Source organism: Panthera uncia (assembly GCF_023721935.1).
Source record: "Panthera uncia isolate 11264 chromosome A3 unlocalized genomic scaffold, Puncia_PCG_1.0 HiC_scaffold_11, whole genome shotgun sequence".
Lineage (NCBI taxonomy): Eukaryota > Metazoa > Chordata > Mammalia > Carnivora > Felidae > Panthera > Panthera uncia.
The window spans coordinates 88,041,916-88,065,860 of NW_026057578.1; the positions used below are offsets into that span (position 1 = coordinate 88,041,916).

The window sequence follows — 23,945 nt, forward strand, 5'->3', positions numbered from 1 at the left end:
AAAACAGCTTTCCAACTTAGCCATTAGACACTCTTCCATTTTTGTGAGCGATTTTAATCCTACTACTGAAATGTAACTATCAAAAAAAAAAAAAAAATCCAAAACTGATTGACAGCTTCTCAGTATCTCATACAAAATAGGAGTGTTAACCCATATTATTTAGCCACATTAACTTCCAAATTTTAACTCTAATCAAAAAATCAAAACAATTCTAGCAGTGCTGTTTTGAATTAAAATTAGGCACCTGTAATTTGGACCTCTAAAAAGAACTCTAACAGTTCTCCTACAATAACAAAAACTGACTGTCTGGAGTGGGCAGTGTCTTACAGATATGCTGAGCACTCAGTTCAAGGTCAGAAAATCAGCACTCCATTGCCTCCTCTTCCCTTTTCTCAATCTCACAACCAGGAATATGCAAAAGAGGTCCCAAGCTTGGGTTAGTTCAGGAGAAAGGAGACTACTAATTTTTTGTCTGGGATAGGTTTCAGCCACTGTAATTGTAGGCTTGGTTTGTTTCTTGGGGTGGGGCCCTGGTGTTACAGAATATTTATTTAGGGACTTCCTTTTCCTCTAAGAGTTAAGGAAACAATTTAGCTACTGAACGATACGCAGAAGACAATCTTCTATAGAAGCAAAAATCTCAAGTTTCACATTTAAGTAGAAATGTGTGTTAAGACATACTTTAATCAGTCATTTCTTTCTTTTAATATATTTTATTCTGATGAAGTTACAAAAGTAGATACAAAATACTTTCTTTAAAAGTACAATTAACTGACTTAGAAAAATAGATAAAGCCCCTAAAGGTTTAAAAATACAACATAAATTTTCATGTAAAGAACATCCAAAAATATTTTAGATGGTAACCAAGACTAACTTATGCAAACTATTTTTGAAGTAGACCAAACATAGAACGTTCTATAAAAAACCTATATAGCATGCTGGTAATCCATTTGGATTGACAGAACACTTGTTTGGAATAGAATCTGAGAATGAGAGAAAACCCAAGTGAATTTCAATGCAGTTCCTTCAATAAAGTCACTGCTATCACGTATAATATCATCCCCAAAAGCCTTTTATAGTCTGAAATACCAAAATCTAATGCAAACACACAAGGAAGACTGAGGGACAACTACTTTCCCTCTCTCATAGGATTCTACGATAGTAAAAACCAAATCCACTTACTGAACTGATTCCAGGAAGAAACAATGTCCCTCTTGAAGGTGCTCAGTGTTTGGGGTCTCAGCCAGCATTTCTCAGGCCAGAGTCGTGCCGCCAGGAGACAGCCTCCTGTAGCCAGGCGCTAACACCAGCACCCGGGCTGCTGCTGCTCAGAAACAAATTTCTAAGACTTGTACTCTTCGGGGCTGATTTGTTTATGCTGATGAGGTAATGATGTTATGTTTAGAAGCTCCACTTCTAGTATAACCCCACCACTCAGAGAAAGTCAACGGTATAATCAGAAAACCTCAACAATGTTTGCAAAAGTTAAAAGCACCAGCAGACTGCTTCTCATGCCTCTGCACTACTAGCAAAGCTTTTGCTTTGTTATCAAAGTCATGGTGAATAAGTACAGATTTGCATTTCTCAAGCACACAGCTACAGAAGCTAGGGCTCTACAAGTCTTAAGATGAAGGAAATACTTTGTTAGCTGGTAGCCCTCTAAAAATCACTCTATTCACAGTCTGGAGCATAAAGGATACATTTGGCTATCAAAACAAAAACTGTAGTAATGAGGAAGTTTCAATATTTAAACAAAAACCTGCATAGCATTGTCCAAAAGTTTTTTTAAAGGCCCAGAAACTAAAGCGCCATAGAACTACCTGCATAATTTAGCAAGCACTCCCCACCCCATGACTGTACCCAGGGGTGAGGAGCAGAAGACACTGACAAGAGGTGACCTCTGATTCGGGGGGGCAGGGGGTACGCTGTGGAACAGGCAGACACTGGGCACAGGGAGATAAATCACAAGAGAGAAGGGTCCGAGACAGACTGATCTCTTCCAACTCTTCTCAAAGGCTGGCCCTCTAGGGCCCCAATCAGGAGGGCATCATCCTCTCCCCATTCTCGGGTCCTCTTGCCCTCCATTCCCTGGCTTTAGATGTAAACAAAACAGCGTTAACTTAATGGTTAGGTGCATTGTTGGTTAAGCCCGATTAGCCTGGGAACCTGATAATGGTTTTTGTTGTTGTTGTTTTTTTTAAAAGGACGTTCTGAGTCTTAAATTACCAACAAATTTTTTATTTATGTCTAGCATGTGACCATCTTTGGTTTGTTTTGGGAGTGAGTCATGACGAGAGGGGGGGGGATTCCTAGCACTGAAAATAAATGGAGAAAAGTGAGAACTCTTTTGTTTAAGAATCACGAAATATTAGAAATGATGCAAAGTACAACCTCAGCTGAGAAATATAATTTCATTCCTTGAAGACTTAATCAAAGCCAAAGTTGAGAGGCAGTAACGTTCTAGGCAGCATCTAGAAACCTGCTTTCTTGTTCATAAATGATCAACATAAACACACTGAACTTCTGACAGGGACCTTTGGATAAGCTTTAAACATGGATTGTGGAATGTTTTAGACGGCTTTTCCCTTTTTTTCATAAGGGACTAATCATCCCACTTTTAAACTCCTGAAACGATATATGGTTTCAGCCTAAAATAGATAAGATGTTTTGTTTCCTTTAAAATTCTGGATATGTGGGGTCACCTGGGTGGCTAAGTCCGTTGGGCGTCTGACCTTGGCTCAGGTCATGATCTCACAGTTTGTGAGTTCAAGCCCCTCGTCGGGCTCTGTGCTGACAGCTTGGAGCCTGGAGCCTGCTTTGGATTCTGTGTCTCCCCCACCCTTGCTCATGCTCTGTCTCTATCTTTCAATAATGAATAAACATTAAAAAAAAAAATTAAAATTCTGGATATCTGGATATGAAGTTGAATTACTATAAAAATGGAGTAGCTACGCAATTCTTCATACTTTAGTAGGACAATAAAAATAAATAACAACAGCAAAAAAAAAAACCCTAACAAATCTTAACGTTTTATCAAAACCATCACGGGAGTTGGTGAGTACTCTGCAAAAATCACGGCTCTTAAACCCAGAATGCAGACAAACTTAAAGCAGCGCCGGTCTGGCAGTCTTTAGTATACCCGTGCCCGGTACATTCTCAACAGGCAGCTGGAGTTTACTACATCCTAGAAACCTAACGGCTTTTATTTCACTAAAGGGGAAGATTCTTTTTATCCCAATAGAAGAATTTCAAGTTTTGATACAAAAACAATTAAAAAAGGATTAAACCTATGGGGACTCAATCCATCCTTGGACTACTAACAGAATGAAGCAAGATTTTTTACTTATTCCTCCCATTTTGTTTCCCTTCAACACACACACACACACACACACACAGCACACCAAACTAAGCTGTGTTATAAAATAAGATGTGTACACCTTCAAGGTTTTTTATTATGGTCTTAAGTTTTATCCTTATTGGGATAAAGATTAAGTATTTCTACACTACTCTTAATTAAGTCTCAAGTCACAACAAAAACATATAGAAGTAATTCTTTTTTTTTTTTTTAAAGGACACTCAAAAGAAAATAATCAAGTACTCTGAGTACTTTCTTCCATTCTCCTATCCAGAATTTCAAGGCCTCTGAAAAACAACATGAATGAAAATAGTGGTTCTGAGACCTAAATTTGTTATAATTTTTTGCAGTCTTTTTCTCAGCCAAAAGCTACCTATTCAAATTAATCTGAATGAAGCATTTCAAAATAAAAATGTAAAAGACTACCCTTACATGCCTTAAGAAAATTATTTGTGATATACACACTCCTAAAAATTTAGATAGGTTTATGTGAATAAAATCCCAAATAAAGATTAAAAAATAAAGTCATTTTAGAAATAACTCTGGTTACTCCCATACTAACCACACAGGTCATATGAGGATTTAAAATGCAATCATGAATTTTGAAAAAATAAACATATATATATATATATTCTTATCTATAAAAACACTAGCATACAAACTGCAAACTAAAAGGTTATCCAAAGTAACACACAAATGTTCTAAATCTTAAGGAAACTTAAAAATATCTCTTCTATGTGTAAATAAAAGCAGAATAAAACAGATCTGAATGCATTATTAGGTAATTTGCTCTGGAAACCTGTTAATAAATTATTGGTGGGAATTCTCAATAGTCATTATGCTGCTACCCGAAGCACATTTTCTTCAGTAAAAGCATAAGTAAACTAATAGACTTTATGTTAGTCATCACATATTACAACCAAGTAGGACTCTGACAATAACAGGAGTGGTCACACAGTGCCTCAGATTCAGCTGTGTCTTGAATTTCTCACTGAAGGATTAGGCCAACCTACCTTTGGGACAATTTTATCAGTAGACACAAACAACAGGTGTCTTTTTATCCTGTTCTTTTAAAGTCTGTATCACTAGTCTATAACAGAGAGCAATGAGAGAGTTCTAGCAGATGAAGCAAGAGGGTAACTGTGTTCTAGAAGAAACATTTATCTGTCTTTCGATCCAAGCTTCTCAATTAATTCCTGAAGAGGTGCCAACTCACGCCTATCAATCAGATTAAACTCCTAAAAAAAGAGAAGAAAAGTAAAATTTAAAAACAGATCTAATATTAAAACTCTGCAAATATCAGAGAAGGGATTCCTAACCCTAGTTTCCTGAAATCCAAAAAATGATGAAATCATCTCTGTAAACTTTTTTTTTTAGAGAGAGAGAGAGAATGTACTCACACCTGAGCAGGGAAGAGGGGCAGAGGGAAAAAGAGAGAATCCCAACCAGGGTTCCATACTCAGCGTGGAACCTGATGCAGGGCTCCATCCCAATGAACCTGAGATCGTGACCTGAGCCAACCGACTGAGCCACCCAGGCACCCCTGTAAAATTTTAAAATGGGATCATTTTTATTCATTTTTTTGAAATATAGGGGGACTGACTAAAAAAACAACTGTATATATCAGCATGATCTTCACTGAGTAAAACATTAAAATCAAAACTATATATATATTTTTGCATTTACATGGAAATGATCTTAAAACTATACAATGAGTTTTTTTGATAGTGGCCATGAGCTTTTGATAGGGGCAGTGGATCTGTTGCTTTCATAGATCTATACCTATATCTATCTGGTGTCTGTCTATTCTATAGCTATACTACACCCCCACCCTCTATCTGTACCTATATGTCTGTATCAGCACCTACACTATACCTATAACTATGCTGTGCAACAATCTCAGAAGGAAGACAGAGAAAAGCACAGTACATTCTCCTTTGTGTGGCACATATAACTGAAATACACAGGATCTACTATAAAACTACTGACTTTTCTACCAAAAAACACTGTCTAGACAGATTTAGTTACATTTTGCATATAGAATTATCTATCTCTAAAGCTGCTTTAATATCTTTTTCAAACAATGAATTGTTTTTATTTTTTAAATGTTCTTTTTTTATATATTTTGAGAGCGAGTGGGAGAGGGGCAGAGAAGGAGGGAGAGAAAATCCCACTGACAGTGCCTGATATGGGGCTCAACCCCACGGACAGTGACATCATGACCTGAGCCTAGATCAAGAGTCAGAAGGTTACACAACTGAGCCACCCAGGTGCCCCTCTTTTGATTTTTAAAAAATTCCACTTGCAATTAAGGGCCCATAAATAATAGGCCACATCTCTGAAGGGGATGGTCCTTGAAGTTTCTAGCTGATGACTTCATAAGATTTGGCCTGAAATGGTACTTCTGGAAGGTTAAACCAAGACAGCGACTAACATGTTCTTCCAAAAGTCTCTCTTTCGGATATAGCCATCTCATGAATCAACCCAACTGCCGATGTTTTCTCATAGTATCCCTTCACTCGGCAGTGGCGATGGAACAGGGGGGTACGGAAAGCTATCCTGGGTTTCCGGTGCTCTTTGTCACATCCTAACCAGAGAGCCAGTGGGGGCAGCCAGAGGCAGAAGGCCCAAAATGGGGGAGAAGCTTTCTATGTCGCTCTGCACACCAATGAAGTAAACAACACGGAAAGGAGAAAAGAGAGAATTCTGCTTATACTTTCACTCTACGTCTATAAATTAGACAACTCAGTAAATTGCTCTTTATTAAAATTACCAATCAAATGAGTCCAAGACAAAGGACAAAGAAGTCAACACAGTTCAACTTACCTGAACAAAGAAGATAAAGTGCTTAAAGGAGGTGTTGAGGTGGGCCTCCTCTTGCAGCTGCATCACAGAATCAAAGTGCTGGTGATAAATATGGGCATAAACCCGGAACAGACGCTTTAGAATGGTCTTTGCCACAGACATAAAGTTTTTGGGAAACGGGACACCTGTAAGCAAATATATACATACATTTATACACATATCAATTGGTCTTTTATCTAACAGTAGAAAGTTTAGAAACTGCCATATGCAACTCCAACACACAAACACACACATTCACAAATACAAGCCTATTTTCCAGATATTTTTTAAAGGGCAAAGGGAAAAAAAATCTCAAACAAATATATGAGGTATCCTCACATAGCATGCTTGTTCTGACTGCCTTAGACTAATAGGCACAGACATCAACCTATGATGTGCCATTGAATCAAAGTTAAAATAAACATAATTTCAGCTATTTAACACTAGAGTTTCTTCCCAAGATTCAATGCAACAAGAATAAGTATTTTGACTATAAATAAAAACTTCTATTTTTGTAATTTGTAACTCTAAAAAATTTTTACACTCACACATGCACTTAATTAGGAATGAAAATTCCAAAAGAAAAAGGCATTATAATCTATGGTCTACAAATAAAGTATTTTATCTTCTGAATTACTCTGAAAAACTAGTTTTATTCTTTAAATTAGGAGTCCCCAACTGTTTATCTTATTTTTTCAAAGTGCTATTTTCATTTTCCTATAGTACAAGACAGAGATACACTTCCTGAAAACGAGAGGAAGGGCACCTCACCATTTTGCAAAGAAAATGAACACTTCCCTAGAAATGAACTGAGAGATGGTTTGGTAATCTCCCTCCAAGCAGTGTAGGTGGGGATATGTCTCAATTCCTGAGAATTCAGCTGATAAGATCGAAGTCTTAGAAAACAGGGACAGAAGGACAATACAGTGGCATGGAGAACAGTATATAAACATATAAGTCATCAGCTTCCAAAATAACCTAGATTAGACAGCCTTAATAAGCTATTCCACAGCACCGCTCAAGAAACATTTTCCTTTCTTCAATCTTTCAGAAAACAAAGGTTAAAACACTTTCTCCCTTCATGCATTTTCTCAACCAGTCCATTTAATAGCCTGAAATTTAATGTCTTTTACTCTTTCAAGCTAGTTTTTTTCATTTCTCCCACATCAGTCTTAGCTAACAACTTGCATTTTCATTTCGTTTTAAATTTTATTTATTTTTTTTCAAGGTAAGCTCTGCACCCAACATGGGGCTTGAACTCACAACCCTGAAATCAAGAGTCACACACTCTACTGATGGAGCCAGCCAGGTGCCCCTAACAACTTGCATTTTCAAACATAATCCTGGAGCCTGTGGGCATGTTTTCCTGGACTGGGTCTTGTACTCCCGTATTGAAGAGATGAATTTTTAAGTCAAACTCCTTTCTGAGAATTTACAAATATGCATCTTGCTAATAAAAGGAATAGTTAACAATTGGATGTATTAGTTCAAAATGAGTAATAAACAATTCTATCCAATAAGAATAAATAATCGGCAGAAAATGTGGATAACAGCCTAACCGAGGGGGGGAAAGATTCCAGAACATTAGGCCGAATTACTGAAGAATGGAAAGCTGAAAAAAGAGAATAAAGTTGTAACTATTCTTTATCTTCCATAAATGGGAAGATATTCTTTAATGAATAAAGAACTGTAAGTAATTTGTTTCAAACCAAGCCCTTTCCAAACTGAATTTAACAGAAACATTCAAGCACAGTCAATATACAATAAAGAATCAGTGAGATGGGAATGCAAACTGGTGCAGCCACTCTGGAAAACAGTATGGAGGTTCCTCAAAAAACTAAAAATAGACCTACCCTACGACCCAGCAATGGCACTACTAGGCATTTATCCAAGGGATACAGGTGTGCTGATTCGAAGGGACACATGCACCCCCATGTTTATAGCAGCACTATCAACAACAGCCAGGTATGGAAAGAGCCCAAATGTCCATCGATGGATGAATGGATAAAGATGTGGTATATATATACAATGGAGTATTACTCGGCAATTAAAAAGAATGAAATCTTGCCATTTCCAACTACGTGGATGGAACCAGAGGGTATTACGCTATGCGAAATTAGTCAGAGAAAGACAAACATTATATGACTTCACTCATACGAGGACTCACTCGTATGGGACACAGAACAGATGAACATAAGGAAAGGAAAGCAAAAATAATATAAAAACAGGGAGGGGGACAAAACAGAAGAGACTCATAAATATGGAGAACAAACTGAGGGTTGCTGGAGGGGTTGTGGGAGGGGAGATGGGCTAAATGGGGAGGGGCACTAAGGAATCTACTCCTGAAATCATTGTTGCACTATATGCTAACTAATTTGGATGTAAATTTTTAAAAATAAAAAATAAAATTAAAAAACAAAACAAAAAAAGAATCGGCGAGAGAGGAAATAAAAGGTTTAATAATAAAATGGAAAAGTTGACCAACGGCAAACAGACCAGGTGTAATGTGATACATGCTTTCCCCCGAAAGAGCCACTGATTAGATTACAGTAAGGAATCTGCCAGGGTCTGAATGTGTGTATCTCCTCAAAACTCCTATGTTGAGATCCTAACACCCAGATGATGTTATTAGGAGGCAGGACTCTGGGAAGTGATTAGGTCACAAGCGCATAGCCCTCAGGAGTGGGATCGTGCCCTTATAAAAGAGGCCCCAGAGAACTTTTGCTGACACCTTCCACTATGTGAAGACTAGGTAAGAAGTCAGCAGCCTGAGACCCAAAAGTGGGCCTTCGCAAGGACCCAACTATGCTGGCACCCTGATCTTAGACTTCCAGCCTTTAGAACTGAAAAGTAACTTTTTGTTATTCATAAGCTATCTGATCTCTGGCATTTTTATTATTAGCAGCCAGAACAGTAAGACAGAATCCAACCTGTTGCTCATAAGACACTCTTAAACTGAAAATGACAAGGAATGATCTCATGAATAGTGAAGCCAAAATCTTTTTTTTTTTTTTTTAATTTTTTTTTTTTTCAACGTTTTTTATTTATTTTTGGGACAGAGAGAGACAGAGCATGAACGGGGGAGGGGCAGAGAGAGAGGGAGACACAGAATCGGAAACAGGCTCCAGGCTCCGAGCCATCAGCCCAGAGCCTGACGCGGGGCTCGAACTCACGGACCGCGAGATCGTGACCTGGCTGAAGCCGGACGCTTAACCGACTGCGCCACCCAGGCGCCCCTGAAGCCAAAATCTTAATCAAAATATTAGCAAATAAAAAATACGATTCCAGTAAAACATTAAAAATCTACATATACTGGAGAAAACCTTATGGTGATCAACAACAGATACTGGGAAAATATCACAAAACTCAACAACCATACCTGAGTTTTAAAAATTCACACACCTCTAACCAAAAGCACGATTCCTGCTTAATGCTGAAGTATTAGAAGCACTTGCATCAAAGTAAGGAAACAAAAGGATGTCTGCCATCATCACCATTACTCAGCACTGCTCTGGGGCAATTAGATAAGAGTTATACAAGAAACACCCATATCAGAAAGGAAGAGGCAAAATTAATATTATCTTAATGTGATTGCATACTTTAAAAACTCAAGAAAACCAACCAAAACAACTAAAATAATCAGAATCTGATGGTCAACTTATATAAAAATTTATATGAAAATCAATAACCATCTGGAAGGCAGGTATCAATTAAAAAAACACAAAATGTCTAGGGATAAACTTAAGAAACTTGAAAAATTAACAAAGTAAACTATAGAACTGCATAAGAGGAAGAAATAAAAGACATGAAGAAATGAAGAAATATATCTTGTTCTTGGGTAGACTCAGTATTGTCAAGAGAATAAGACTGCCTATGTTAATCTGCAACTTGAATGAAATAATAATCAAAATCTCATGAATATTTTTATTTTACCTTGCAAAAATGATTCTAAGTTCTTTGGAAGAATAAATATCCCAGAATAGCGGTGAATATTCTGAAAAAGAAGAGGAAGGAAGAGAGACTAGCCCTACAAGATGCTCAAAGATATATGGCCATGGTTATTAAAACAGTGTGGAATCCCTGTAGGAACAGATAAAGAGAATGAAAGACTTGAAATTATATGGCAATCTGGTGTACACATAAATAATGTGGGGAGAAACGACACATGTATTTGATAAATGGTGTTGGACAAACTGATTAGCATTTATAACTGGAAAAAAATGGAGGGAGCCTTGAGAAAAAAATTTCTGGCAAGAACAAAGATTTAAACATAAAAACAAAACCACAAAAGTACTAAATGAAAAAGTGGACAAATATTTTTATAATCTTGAAATAGGGAAACCCTTTCTAATCATTGTACTAAAATCCATACATCATAAAGGAAAAGATCAGCAGGACAAAATAAGAAAGTTACATACAGCAAGAATACCTCATGAACAAAATAAGAAAAAGGCAACCTGGGAAAAAATACATATAACATATACAACGAGCTAATATCCTTACCACACAAAGAAATGGACAAAGGATAGAAACAGAAAATAATGATCAATAATCCAAATCAATATTTTTTTAAATACATTAAGTACATTAAGACAAATTTACCCAAATTGAAAAGAATAAAAACTGAGTAGCCAACAAGTAATAGTGAAAAAACACAGGCAGACACAAACACAACAGGAGGGATTTTGCATGTACTATCTTTTTGGAGAGGAATTTAGCAGTCTTTATTACTTTTTTTTTTTTTTAAGTAACAGAATATTAAAAAGAACACAACACATTTATCAGTTAAAAAGAAAAACAGTTCAACATTATAACTTACCAATCTTGGAAGGAAAAAGAGTTTCATCATCAAGCTGATCCTGAACCCAAGTCATCAAATAGTCAATGTATTTTGGAGCAGAACATTTGATTGGCTTTTTAATATTGGTACCATCTGCCCAATGATATTCATATCTGGGGAGAAAAAGATTTTATTGATAGGAGTTTTCAAAAACATTAACAAATCTGTAACTTGTAATCAAAGTAGGCCCACAATTTCTCAGTAGACGTTACTACAACTTTATTAAATTACCTCTCAAGTTCTACTGAAGATTACTCAAAGTTCCCTATAGAATTATCCTGAAATATGAGAGCTATAATTGAAAGAGAAAAGGAGGATAATGTGGCAGCTGACAGTGCCAGAATGGATTTTTTTTTTTTAACACAGCCCTAGGAAAGATAAAGGAACTACACATTCCAGGCAGAGGGTGCTGAGGACAGGGTAAGAGACTGATGCATCCACCCCATTCTACAACAGTTGGCCATCAAAGTATCAACATCAGAGTCAAGACAGTAAGACTGTTTCTTGGAGAGGGTAAGTAAAGAAACACCCTGAGGCATGCATCTTTTCCTCTCTCCCTTTGCTGAGCTAGAATGATTAAGACTTCTGCAAAACTTCACTGTGTGAAGCATTTAAGCCATAGAGAAGTTTAATTAATAAAACTTAACACAAAATAAAAACATTCCTCCAAAATACTGTAATTAAAAATAGGACTATAAACTCATTGGAGACTTTTTTCCTTTATACCTGCAGCAAATTCAGGAAGGACAGTTTTTTCCCAAGGGGTAAATATCTCACTCAATACCATCTATCCTCACATAAAATGGCCAATTATTGGCAAAAAGACTGGAAAGAAACACACTAAAACATTAATCCCACCACACCTTGACTTGACATTATGGGTGATAAAGAGTTCCATGTTTCTTAATATTTCTTGAAATTTATTATAGTCAAATTTTCTATTTTTTATTTTTAAAGTTTATTTATTTATTTTGAGAGACAGAGCGAGCGAGCACGCGCGCACACGCACACACCCACTCACAAGCTAGGGAGAGGCAGAGAAGGAGCGAGAGAATCCCAAGCAGACTCCAAGCTGACAGTACGCAGCCCAAGGCAGAGCTTGATCTCACAAACCCTGAGCTGAGATCAAGAGTCGGACACTTAACCAACTGAGCCACCCAGGTGCCTCTATAGTCAGACTTTTAAAACCTAGCATCTTTGAGCCAGATAATTAAAGCAGCACAATTTGCAAGTAATTAACATAAGTTACACGCAAGAAAAAATTGAACATTACTTATTATAATGCAATTAAATACTAAATACCACATACCAAGATATTTAATAACAAAAAGCTTATAGGGAAGTATTCGAGAACTCATAAAACTGAACTACTTTTACACAAGCAAACAGATAAGAAAAACAAAAAAGCTTTATAATTTGATTTGCATCAATTAGCAGTTAGCTTTATTTAGTACTTCAAATACCTATATAATAGGCAGTATATGTACCTTGGACCTGCAGACATGACTGAACAGCTTGCTTCAGTGCAGAATTCTGTAATAGTCCCATATAACATGTTGATCTGGTTGAAGAAATCCACAGCTGGAAAGATAAAAGGAAAATTGTGTTAAAATGTTTGTGCCAACACAGTAAAATATCAGACCGCTCAGTTGAAGAAAAATGGACAATGCCTTCAAGTTCTTGAATAAATCCCCAGGAGATTCAACAATCCAGAGGTACTACAAATTCTCTTCTAAGTTGCTTCTTCTCAAGTTGTTTACTTAACTTTAAATAAAATTAACTTTTAATATATATTCACTTTAATATACTAAGCTTTTACCCAGCATAGAAGAGCAGGAAAATAAAACATTAGCGACAATTCTAACTTAATGGTGACTATTGGATCATTAGAATATATAATTTGATTATATCCAAAGGAATAAAAAAAATCTATTACTTGCTATCAATCTGGACCAGACAATACCATTTGTGTTAGGAGAAAGTGTTGTGGAATATACTGCAAAGGAGAAGATGTAGCAGCTATATTAATAAGCATTTGAAAAATCTTATAAAAAACCTGAAGCCTAGGGGCACCTGGGTGGCTCAGTCGGTTGAGCATCTGACTTCGGCTCAGATCATGATCTCACAGTTTGTGAGTTTGAGCCTCAAACTGGGCTTGCTGCTGTCAGCCTGTCAGCATAAAGCTTGCTTCCAATCCTCTGTCCCCCTTTCTCTACCCCTCCCCCGCTTGCACTCTCCCAAAAATAAGTAAATATTTAAAAAAACAAAACAAACAAAAAAACAACCTGAAGCCTAACTCATGCTGAGGACATAAAAAGGACGTGGGATAATATCCCTTGCCTCCGAGACTCCAGCTAAGAGAAGGGACAAAATTGAAACAAAGAGTACAACATGTTAAGGGTTCAGAGAAAAGACAACATCTTGAAGGGCTGAGGTAGTCAGAGAGCACTTCCTACAGGAGCTTCAGCTAGGTATGGAAGAAAATGGAGGAGGAAGGGGGTAAGTAATGAACTTATCTGAGTAAAATGTTCCTCTGCAAAGACACCCACATAAGCTTTGGAAAGTTTGAAAAAATGTTTCAGTTCCCTGTCTAAAGGAGTACCTAAAAACCAACTAGGGCTTTTCCAAGTTTCTTAAAAATCAAGTAGACAAAAAAGTTCTACCTTGTCAAAAGGATTTTTATATAAAACTCCCTCACTTATAAACCTTCCTCTTAATGAGTCATGTTTCTAAGAAAGTAATAGGCATTCAATATTCATTCAAAACAAACAGTATGCCCAGATGGTGTGCTAGCTTATTGGTCTAAAGCAGCTGTTCTCAAAATGTGGTCCGGGGATCCCTCCTAGTTTCAAGGGGCATCTGTGAGGTCAGAGCATTTCAATGGCTCTTTTCACACTCATCCTCTCAGAAGGCACAGTGGAGTTGTCCAGAGGCTCCTGATGTGAGGCATCACAACAGAATGAATGCAGAAGTGGACAGGACAACTCGGTTGTCTCCTATTAAGCCAAACATGAAAAGAGATTTCCAAACATGTAAAACAATGCCATACTCATCACTAAAACTCAATTTGGAAAACAATCATTTTTCATAAAAATATATTTAGGTCAACATGCAGTGAGTTATTTTTAAAAAATTAAAAAGTATTTATGGGGCGCCTGGGTGGCTCAGTCGGTTAAGTGTCCGACTTCAGCTCGGGTCATGATCTCGTGGTTTCTGAGTTCAAGCCCCGCGTCAGGCTCTGTGCTGACAGCTCGGAGCCTGAAGCCTGCTTCGGATTCTGTGTCTCCTCCTCTCTCTGCCCCTCCCATGCTCATGCTCTGTCTCTCTCTGTCTCTCAATTTATTATTAATTATATAATATATAATTTATTATTTATTTATTATTATAAATGTTAAAAAAAATTTAATAAAAAAATTAAAAAGTATTTAAAATGTCTCAATTTTAATTTCTAACACAGTAAGTGTCACTAGATATAACCTACATAATTAAAAGCTCTTTGGGGTTCTTGATAATTTTTTAGAGAATAAAGGGATCTTGAGACTGAAAGTTTTGAGAATAGCTAACCTAAAGAAAAAGTCTCAAAAATTGAAGGCTGAAGAAGGCCAACAGATGCCTTCAAAATAACAGATGATAATTTGAGTTAAGGTTTAAAAGAACAGGGGAGAGGGGTGTCTGGGTGGCTCAGTAGGTTGAGTGGTTAAATGCCCGACTTTGGCTCAGGTCATGATCTCACAGCTCCTGAGTTCGAGCCCCACGTCGGGCTCTGTGCTGACAGCTCAGAGTCTGGAGCCTCCTTTGGATTCTGTGTCTCCCTCTCTTTCTGCCCATCCCCTGTTCACATGCTCTCTCTCAAAAATAAACATTTAAATTTTTTTAATCTTTATTTATTTTTGAGAGACAGCGTGTGAGCAGGGGAGGAGCAGAGAGAAAGGGAGACAGAATAGGAAGCAGGCTCCAGGCTCCGAGCTGTCAGCACAGAGCCTGACGCGGGGCTCGAACTCACGAACCATGAGATCATGATCTGAGCTGAAGTCGGACGCTTAACCGACTGAGCCACCCTAGGCGTCCCCCTCAAAAATAAACATTAAAAAAAATTTTTTTAATTAAAAATAAACATTAAAAAATTAAAAATAAAAGAACAGGGGAGGGTCTTTTTTGAATATATTATGCTTCACATGGTTCACAAATAAAAAGATATATAAAAATATATAGTGATTTTTTTTAATGTTTTATTTTTGAGAGAGAGAGAGAAAGAGAGAGAGAGAAACAGAGCATGAGTGGGGAGGGGCAGACAGAAGGGGACAACAGAATCCAAAGCAGTCGCCAGGCTCTCAGATGTCAGCACAGAGCCTGACACAGGGCTCAAACTCACAAACTGTGAAATCATGACCTCAGCCAAAGTCAGACACTTAACCAACTGGGCCACCCAGGCACCCCTATAAATGATAAATCTTAATCCCAGTCACGCCAACTTCCTCTTACAGATAACCACTACATTATTCATTTATTTTTGTCTCCTGCCTCCTAAGTACCTTTGTCCTGTGTTACACAAAATATATCACATAGTTCTGTACCTTGTTTTTTTCTCTTAGTAATATGAATAATGGCTTTTTAATGTGCCGAGGAAAACAAAACTTTTTCTCAATATGGCTACTAGAGTTTTAAATTACATTTGTGGTGCACATTATATTTCTATCAGACAGTGCTGGTCAAAGGAGTGATTAGCATTAGCTGAATTAACTCCACATAAAAAGATAGCTAGACACCATGGAAGTATACACACGGTTGGGAGTATACGCCACCACTGAAGTAGTCTTACAAACAAACAAAATCAAACTTGAATTTGAACAAAGCTCCAAATCTGTGCAAACATGGGTGCCACTAGCCACATACGGCTACTTACATTAAAAGTAAATTTAAAATTTAGTTCCAGTCACTCTAGCCACATTTCTAGAGCTAAATGGCCACAGTACAGATATAGAACATATGCATCATTGCAGGAAATTATACTGGACAGTGTTGCTGTAGATCTAACATTTACAGGAAATAAAAGGAAGAAGAGAACATAATGGATGCCCTGAGGGTATAATCAACAGAATTCATACTGTGGTAAACAAATGAACTGGTTTCTTCAACAATAACAAAATAGCAAGAAAAATAGACTGCAATGAGGGGAAACCTGTGAATTAAGAGATTCAAGAAACATTACACACAGGCCTTATTAGTCCTGATTTAAAACAACCATAAATTTTTTTAAAAAGAAACATTTAGGGGCACCTGGGTGGCTCAGTTGGTTGAGTGTCCGACTTCTGCTCAGATCATGATCTCACAGTTCGTGAATTCGAACCCCACATCAGGCTCTGTGCTGACAGCTTGGAGCCTGGAGCCTGCTTCAGATTCTGTGTCTCACTCTCTCTCTGTCCCTCCCTCACTCATGCTCTGTCTCTCTCTCTCTCTCTCTCAAAAATAAATAATAAAACATTTTTAAAAATTAAAAAAAAGAGAAACATTTATAAGACAATCAGGGAAAATGTGAACACTGACTGGATATTTGCTAACAAAGGAATGACAGTATTGTCATTATCTTTAAAAGGGGGTGTTCTTGTCTTTTAGAGATAGGGAATATTTATAAATGAAATATATTTGGGATTCACTTCAAATCAATCAGGGAGAGGTGGGTCGGCCTGCAAATGAGGAACAAAGAGGAGTGGGGAAAGGTGGGGAGGGGAGGGAGGTGGAGAGGGAGGAATGAAAATATAGAAAGAAAAAAAACAATCAGGGTGAGATACAGAAGCATGAACTGGCCATGAATTGACAGTTGTTGAAAGTGGATAATGGGTGCCTGGGAATTCACTATACTAGTTTCTCTACTTCTGTATGTTTGAAATTTTCCATTAAGAAGTTTAAAAATTCCTGTAACATCTAAATTTCCTAACAGATTTAAACCTTATCACCCAGCACTGATCTCAGAAATGACAGGCTTGGGGCACCTGGGTGGCTCAGTTGGTTGAGCATCAATCTTGATTTGGGCTCAGGTCACAATCCCAGAGTCCTGGGATCAAGCTCCGCATTGGGCTCTGCATTGAGGTGAAGCCTGCTTAAGATTCTCTTTCTCTCCCCCACCACCCCTCTCCCCGACTCGCGTGCACGGACTCTCTAAAATTAAAAGAAAAAAGAAAAAAAAGAAATGACAGGCTCAAATATTCAAATCTCTAACTTCAGTACATATAACCTTCCATGTAATGCTAGCTTTCTTGAACTCAGAGTGATTTTCAGCTCATGGGTCCCTCCTGTTTTCTCCCAATTTCTTAATTTCCTTCTGACCACTTCTAAGTCACAACAATCAAGTGACTGCCCATATGAACTGCAACGGACTGTTGTGTATACGCAGGCAGGTGAGAGCTGCTGGGAGTGGGGGTGCAACTGTGAGGATGCGTTCCCTGCAAAGTCATAGAATTTTGCATTCCAATCTTTTATTTGACCTTACTCAGCAATTCATCCATTCTATCCTCAGAAATTAACCCAAAGCACTCAACGTTTCTCCTCCAGTCTATCTACTCAACCACACTGGCTACAACCAAGCACTCTGAAAAGAACACAGTTTCTAATGTATTTGTACTTCCGAGTTTCTTTACAGGTACAGCATTATACTACAACAGTTATACCTGTAAAAGGAAATTCATTAACAAAAAAATGTTGGCAAAATGTTCTTATAAATCAGCAAAGCTGAATGCTATTGAAAACTTACTGTTAACAGCAATCCATTCATTGAGGTCCTCTCCCTCTGGTAACATAACAGCTTGTCTCAGATTCCCACTTCCCAGAGTTGCTTCTGCATGTTTTAAGAGTTCATACTGATGAGAGCCCTCAGGGATATTCTTCTTTGGTTTGAACGTTTTGGAAGAGCGGCTGCTGCTGTTAGGTTGAAAGTAAAAGTATTATCAATTTTTAGGACTGAAAGCAGCATGGCATAATTTTAGGCATATAAATTGTTCTGAAAATAAAAAATGCTCCCTGAAAAGTGCCAGGATGAGGAGGGTGTTATGATCCTAATCTGAGTGCCAAAAGTTAAAATAATTACATTAAGTGTGAGCTAGGGTAAAAGAGAAATTAGTATTTTAATACACTTGGTGAAAGGGTAAAGTGTATAATATTTTGGGAAGGCAATATAACAAGATCTACAGACATGGGAAGTACTTTTAACCCATCCCTTCTACTTCTAGGTATTTCTCCTAGATATGGATCAGGATGTGCTTCCCAAGATTGGTTTTAACAGTGAAAAATGTGGAAACAATCCTAAAGCTTATTAGTAGTGGAATAAATAAATCACAATACATCCATAACATGGAATACTATACAGTAGTTAAGAACAAGATAGAGCTACATGTATTCACATGGAAAGATCTCAAGACATAGTTTAACATATTAAAAGACAAAATGTACAGCGGAAGTCCATTCTGTAAATGCATAGAGAACGTTAGAAAGGGGGCACCAGAGGAAGAGCATGCGACTCTTAATATCAGGGTTGAGTTTGAGGCCCACATTGGGTGTAGAGATTACTTAAAAATAAAATCTTAAGAAAAAGAAGACTAACATGAAATGATATCTCAAGATTCAATATGATCTTCATCTAAATTAATACCTTTATGCTTCACATGGTACCGTCAAAACAGTGTAAACAATCCACAAAACGGGAGAAAGTATTTGCGATTCGTAGAGGTGATAAAGGACCTGTATCCAGGATAAAGAATTCTTCCAACTTAAAAACAAAAAAACAACCCAATTTAAAAATGATCACAAGAGGGGTGCCTGGGTGGCTCAGTCGGTTGAGCGTCGACATCAGCTCAGGTCATGATCTCACAGCTCATGAGTTCGAGCCCCGCGTCGGGCTCTGTGCTGACAGCTCAGAGCCTGGAGCCTGCTTCTGCTTCTGCATCTCCCTCTCTCTCTGCCCCTAACCCACTCGCATTCTGTCTCTGTCTCTCTCAAAAATAAACAAACGTTAAAAATAATAAATAAATAAATAAATAAATAAATAAATAAAAATGATCACAAGATTCAAACAGACATTACTCCAAAGAAGATATACAAATGGCCAATAGCATACAAAAATATGCTGACCATCATTAGTCATTAGGAAAATGCAAATTAAAATCATGAGAGAACATTTCACATTCATTCAGGATGACTATAATCAAAAAGACAATTAACAAGTGCTTCTTAGGATGTAGGTAAATTGAAACTCTCAAGTGCTGGTGGGAATGCAAAATGGTGCAGTGTTTTGAAAAAGTTTGGCAGTTCCTCAAAAGGTTAAACACAGTTACTATATAACTTCTCATTCTACTCAGACAGAATGAGAAATGAACGTGTACATCCAATACAAAAATCTGTACACAAAAGTTACAGATGTATATAAAAGTTACAGATGAATAATGGCTGCATTATTCATAAGTCAAAAAGTGGAAACTCAAATGCCTGTCAACAAAACAAAGTTTAAAAGAAAAAAAGGGCCTCACATTTAGATCCAAAAAGTAACTAAGCAACTGAGCATCCACAATCAAACCACTAATTTAACATGAACTCATAAGAGAAAGACTTTGGGGGAGAAGGGAGAGACTGTTCCAGTAATATGGAAATTTACAATTATAATCTAAGTCATACAAACTTTTAGACATGGTAATCATACTGTGTAGACCATACTACTAAAAAATAATCGACAGGTAGGAAAAAATAATTTGAACAGATATTCTCCATAGTGCTATTTTATAACAGCAAAATACTAGACAGAATCCAAATTTCTCTGCTCTGTATTGGTTTGATAAGATTTCAAATCCATTTATGACTTGTTTTAATCCATTTGTTTATGACTTAAGTTTGTTTTAATTCACTTGTTTATGACAAAGACAAAAAAAAGTTTTCATATAAGAATAAAGTAAATTGTGTCAAGACATCATCCTCTCATCTGTTCTCACCCATAACTCAGTAGTTCAGCTGCTCAGGGACCCTGCTGGGGCTTAACAATGAAAACTTATTAAGAAGTAACTATGGCAAGGAGACATTTTGACTACAAATACCAAGAATTTGTGAAGAGTCCTCAAGAGTGTTGGGTCTGGGCAAGGTGACACTCTGATGATCTAAACAGTTCTCTGTAAACCTTGGGACAATTAGCCCCTGCCACGAAAATGCCCAGCCCCAGAAGGAAAATCCACCTGCCGGTCAACACCAGCGTCATGGTTCCCTGGCAACAAGGAACTTTTACTTTCGTGCTGGCAGCTGGACCTCAGCTCTGGGTTGGGTAAGCCCAACTCCTCTCCTCAGTACTGACTCGTATAAAGATACACCTCAACTAAATTTGGACTTTATTTCTTTCATGTCCCCTTGCCTGGAACAACAGTGTAAACAATGTATCACTGATTTGAAATATTTCACTAGCTTATTAAGAAACTTATCCTGTATGCACTTGGCTTATGAAATTCCTACAGCAAACCTAGGTTAAATAAATTGCTGGCAAAGACCAACTCAGCCTCTGAGTGTAATTTGCTTCCCAAAGCAAAACATTTTCACAGTAAGAAACTGGATAAACTCTCGTTACAGAATACTATACAATTTAATAATAAATTTGATGAAAATATCAAATATGTGGACGATGGATGTTTACTCAATCACACAACACACATTCAAGTAATGTACCAGGTAGAGAGAGCCACCTGAAAATAATGTGTTGGAGCAATGCTTCCCAAACCTAAAAATGTTTAAGAATCATCAGAGGAGCGCCTGGGTGGCTCACTTGGTTAAGCATCAGACTCTCATTCTGGCTCAGGTCATGATCTCACAGTTGGTAAGGTGGAGCTGAGCAGGGCTCTGCAGGGACGGTGTGGAGCCCGCTTGGGATTCTCTTTCTCTCTCAAAATAAACATTTTTTCAAAAATCGTCAGATAATTTACAAAAGTTTCCATTTAAGACTCATTTGGGCCCCAGGCCTTATCTCTAAAATATGATTCTACCCAGGAAAAGTTAATTACACAAAGTCACAGGGCCAGCCTGGCTGGCTCAATCAGGAGAGCATGCCACTCTTGATCTAGGAGTTGGAAGTCTGAGCCCCACACCGGGTGTAGAGATTACTTAAAAATGAATAAATAAAATCTACACAAATTCACAATGTGGCTGAATTCGCACTGGACAGAAGTCTGCATGCAAGGCCGCAGCTTAACTTCAAGCTTCCCAAACTGCAGCACTACCCGTTTTCCGGGGGCAGTTGTTTTTCCACGGGGGTAATTTAATACTGAAGGTAATAAAACTTGACAAACGGTGGAGTAAAAAGCTAAGTCAGAATGGGTCATTAGACTAGACGGCTCCAGACTTGAAAGGAATGGGAAGCCCAGAGACAGGGTTCGGGGTTCCGCCCCTGGGTCGTCCCGCCGCCCTCAGGGGCGCTCGGGCGGAAAAGTTTGGAGGCACTGCCGGCCTCGGAGCCTCACTACTCCGCAACCCTCTCGCTCCGCTTCCTTTGCCTCGACCTTCACCTCCATCTGCCTGGGCCCACGTCCGGGCCTCCCCCGTGGCCCGCGGGAGTGGGGGGAGGGGTGGCAAAGCAAACGTCAGTCACTTCGACCCCAACCCCGGCGTCCGGCCCTAGCCTCAGGCGCCTCCTTGCCCCCTTCCTCGCCCTTGCCCTCGGCCTTCAAACCCTGGGGCCCTCGGCTCGGCCACACTCACAAGAGGAAGCTCATCTTCTATCCTCGGAGGGGAGGGGCCGCTGGCCCCCGCCGCGGTCTGGACTCGTAACCCGCGCGGGAACCACGAGGAAGCGGATAGCCCTCAGCTCTCCGCCAGCGGAAACACCGAGCGCCGGTGCTCCGGGCCGGGGGTCTTGCCGGTGCTAGCTGCTACGCTCGCCACCCCCACCTTGCCGACCCGAAATGCGGAACCAGCAAAATCTCGCGAGCGAAGGCTTCGGCTCGCCCCGCCCCTGCGAGACGGACTGGGCGCGCCCCTTTGCGCCCCGCCCACTCCTAAAGCTCAGCCAATCAGCGGCCTCTACGCCGGGACTGCCTTCTCCTGAAGGCGTGGTCAGGTAGCGCTCCTTGACCTGGAGGAGTGGCTCACCTTGTGCTTGGTCTGCGTTGTTGCTGTTGGGTTCCGTCCCATCTTCTCCTTATGGCAGGAGTCTCTATAAGCGCTGCAATTTTTAAAAATTTAGTTTTATTTTTAAATGGAGATATAATTCACATAATGTGAAATTGACCCTTTAAAAATATACACTCTAGTGGTATTTTTCCTCTATTTAGAGTTGCACAACCATCACCTTTAATTCTAGAACATTTTTCCCAAAAAGAAACCCATCATTTCCCTTTCTTCCTTCTGGCAAACCCTGGCAACAACTGGTCTACATTTTTTCATATGGTCTTGCACCTGGACATTTCACATAAATGGAATTATACAAATATGGTCTTGTGACTGGCTTCTCTCAACTTAGCATAATATTTTCAAGGTTCATCCACATTGTAGTACTTAATTCCTATATATCAGTACTTAATTCCTTTTTATGGCTGAATAATATTCCATTGTAGGAGTATACCTATTTTGTTTATCCATTCATCAGCTGATGGACATTTGAGTTGTTTCTACTTTTTGACTATTATAAGTAATGCTACTACCAACATTCCTGTACTGGTTCTTGTATGGATAAATGTGTGCATTTCTCTTGGGTATTATATCCAGGAGGGGCTGGATAGTATGCTAACTAAATATATGTTTAACTTTTTGAGGAATTCCCAAACTGTTTTCCGAATTGGCAGCACCATTTTGCATTCACACTGGCACCTGTCTAAGGGTTCTAATATTTCCATATCCTTTACTATTTCCTAGACATTTACTATTGTCTTTTTTATTATAGCCATCATAATAGTGGGTGTGAAGTGATATCTCATTGTAGATTTTGATTTGCATTTCCCTGCCAGCTACTGTTGAGAACATTTTCATGTGCTTATTGGTCATTTGAAACAAATTTATTTTCACCTTCCTTTAAAGTTATCTCAGCCCCTCAAAGGACAATACAACAACCCAAAAGGGGTTCCATTTCAATAACAGTGTAGCTCACCTTCTCCAGGACATCACCATCCCTTTGTTCCTCAACACCCACCCACCTGGATTCTGCACACTGCTTGAAACTGCAGAAATTTTTCTCATCAAGCTCTCCAGTGTCTTAGTTTTTAAAGTCCATGAACATTTTTTAGTCCTTATCTTACTTGTCATTTAGTTCTATCTGGCCTATTCTACCAGACTCCTCATTTGATCACAGTGATTCCTTAAAAAACAAAAAAAAAAACAAAAACAAAATATAAAACCAAAAAAACCTCTTTATTACTCCCTGTGATCTGGCTTCTATAAGGTGAGATTATAAGAAAAGAGGAGACCATGGCCAGAGATGTTGTAATAGTTTACTTTAGCCACACTTTTTTGTTAGCAAGTGACAGAACCCTACATTGTTCATATTTCTATCTGACCTGTCTTATATTTTCTTTCTTACTAGACTGTGAATTCTTTTCGGGGCAGAGATATAGGTAGGTCATTGGTCATCCCCATTGCTCAACACAGTGCCTAGCACACAGAAACTAGGCACTCATCAAATGAATGGGGACATAAACTGGAATTCCTACTTTCATTGGGGAGATTGACAGGAATAAATGATAATCAGTGCGGTATTACCTGTACTGATAAGATGTAAGGTGGAGGAATTCTAGACTTTTTATGACTTAATTTATGTCCTTAATTTCGTTTTCTAGCTTCATTGTTCAAGATGAACACTGTTCCCCAACAATTCCTTGCTGTTTCGCCAATAAGCCCTGGACCTCCTTGACTTGAATCCTCACCGCTGTTCTTGCAATTTTCTGTCTGGAATGCCCC

At 38.4% G+C, this 23,945-nt stretch overlaps 1 protein-coding gene across 1 annotated transcript; it reads right to left on the reverse strand.

Moving 5' to 3' along the window:
• Positions 1–2,292: 2,292 nt before the first annotated feature.
• On the reverse strand, positions 2,293–21,978 carry MOB1A (MOB kinase activator 1A). Its single transcript, XM_049651728.1, has 6 exons — positions 21,756–21,978; positions 17,788–17,954; positions 12,527–12,620; positions 11,019–11,152; positions 6,182–6,345; positions 2,293–4,593 (listed from the first exon to the last, which is right to left on the reverse strand). Exons 1-6 carry the CDS (start codon positions 21,767–21,769, stop codon positions 4,516–4,518), a joined length of 651 nt encoding a protein of 216 aa, XP_049507685.1. The 5' UTR covers positions 21,770–21,978; the 3' UTR covers positions 2,293–4,515.
• Between the last annotated feature and the right edge of the window lie 1,967 nt (positions 21,979–23,945).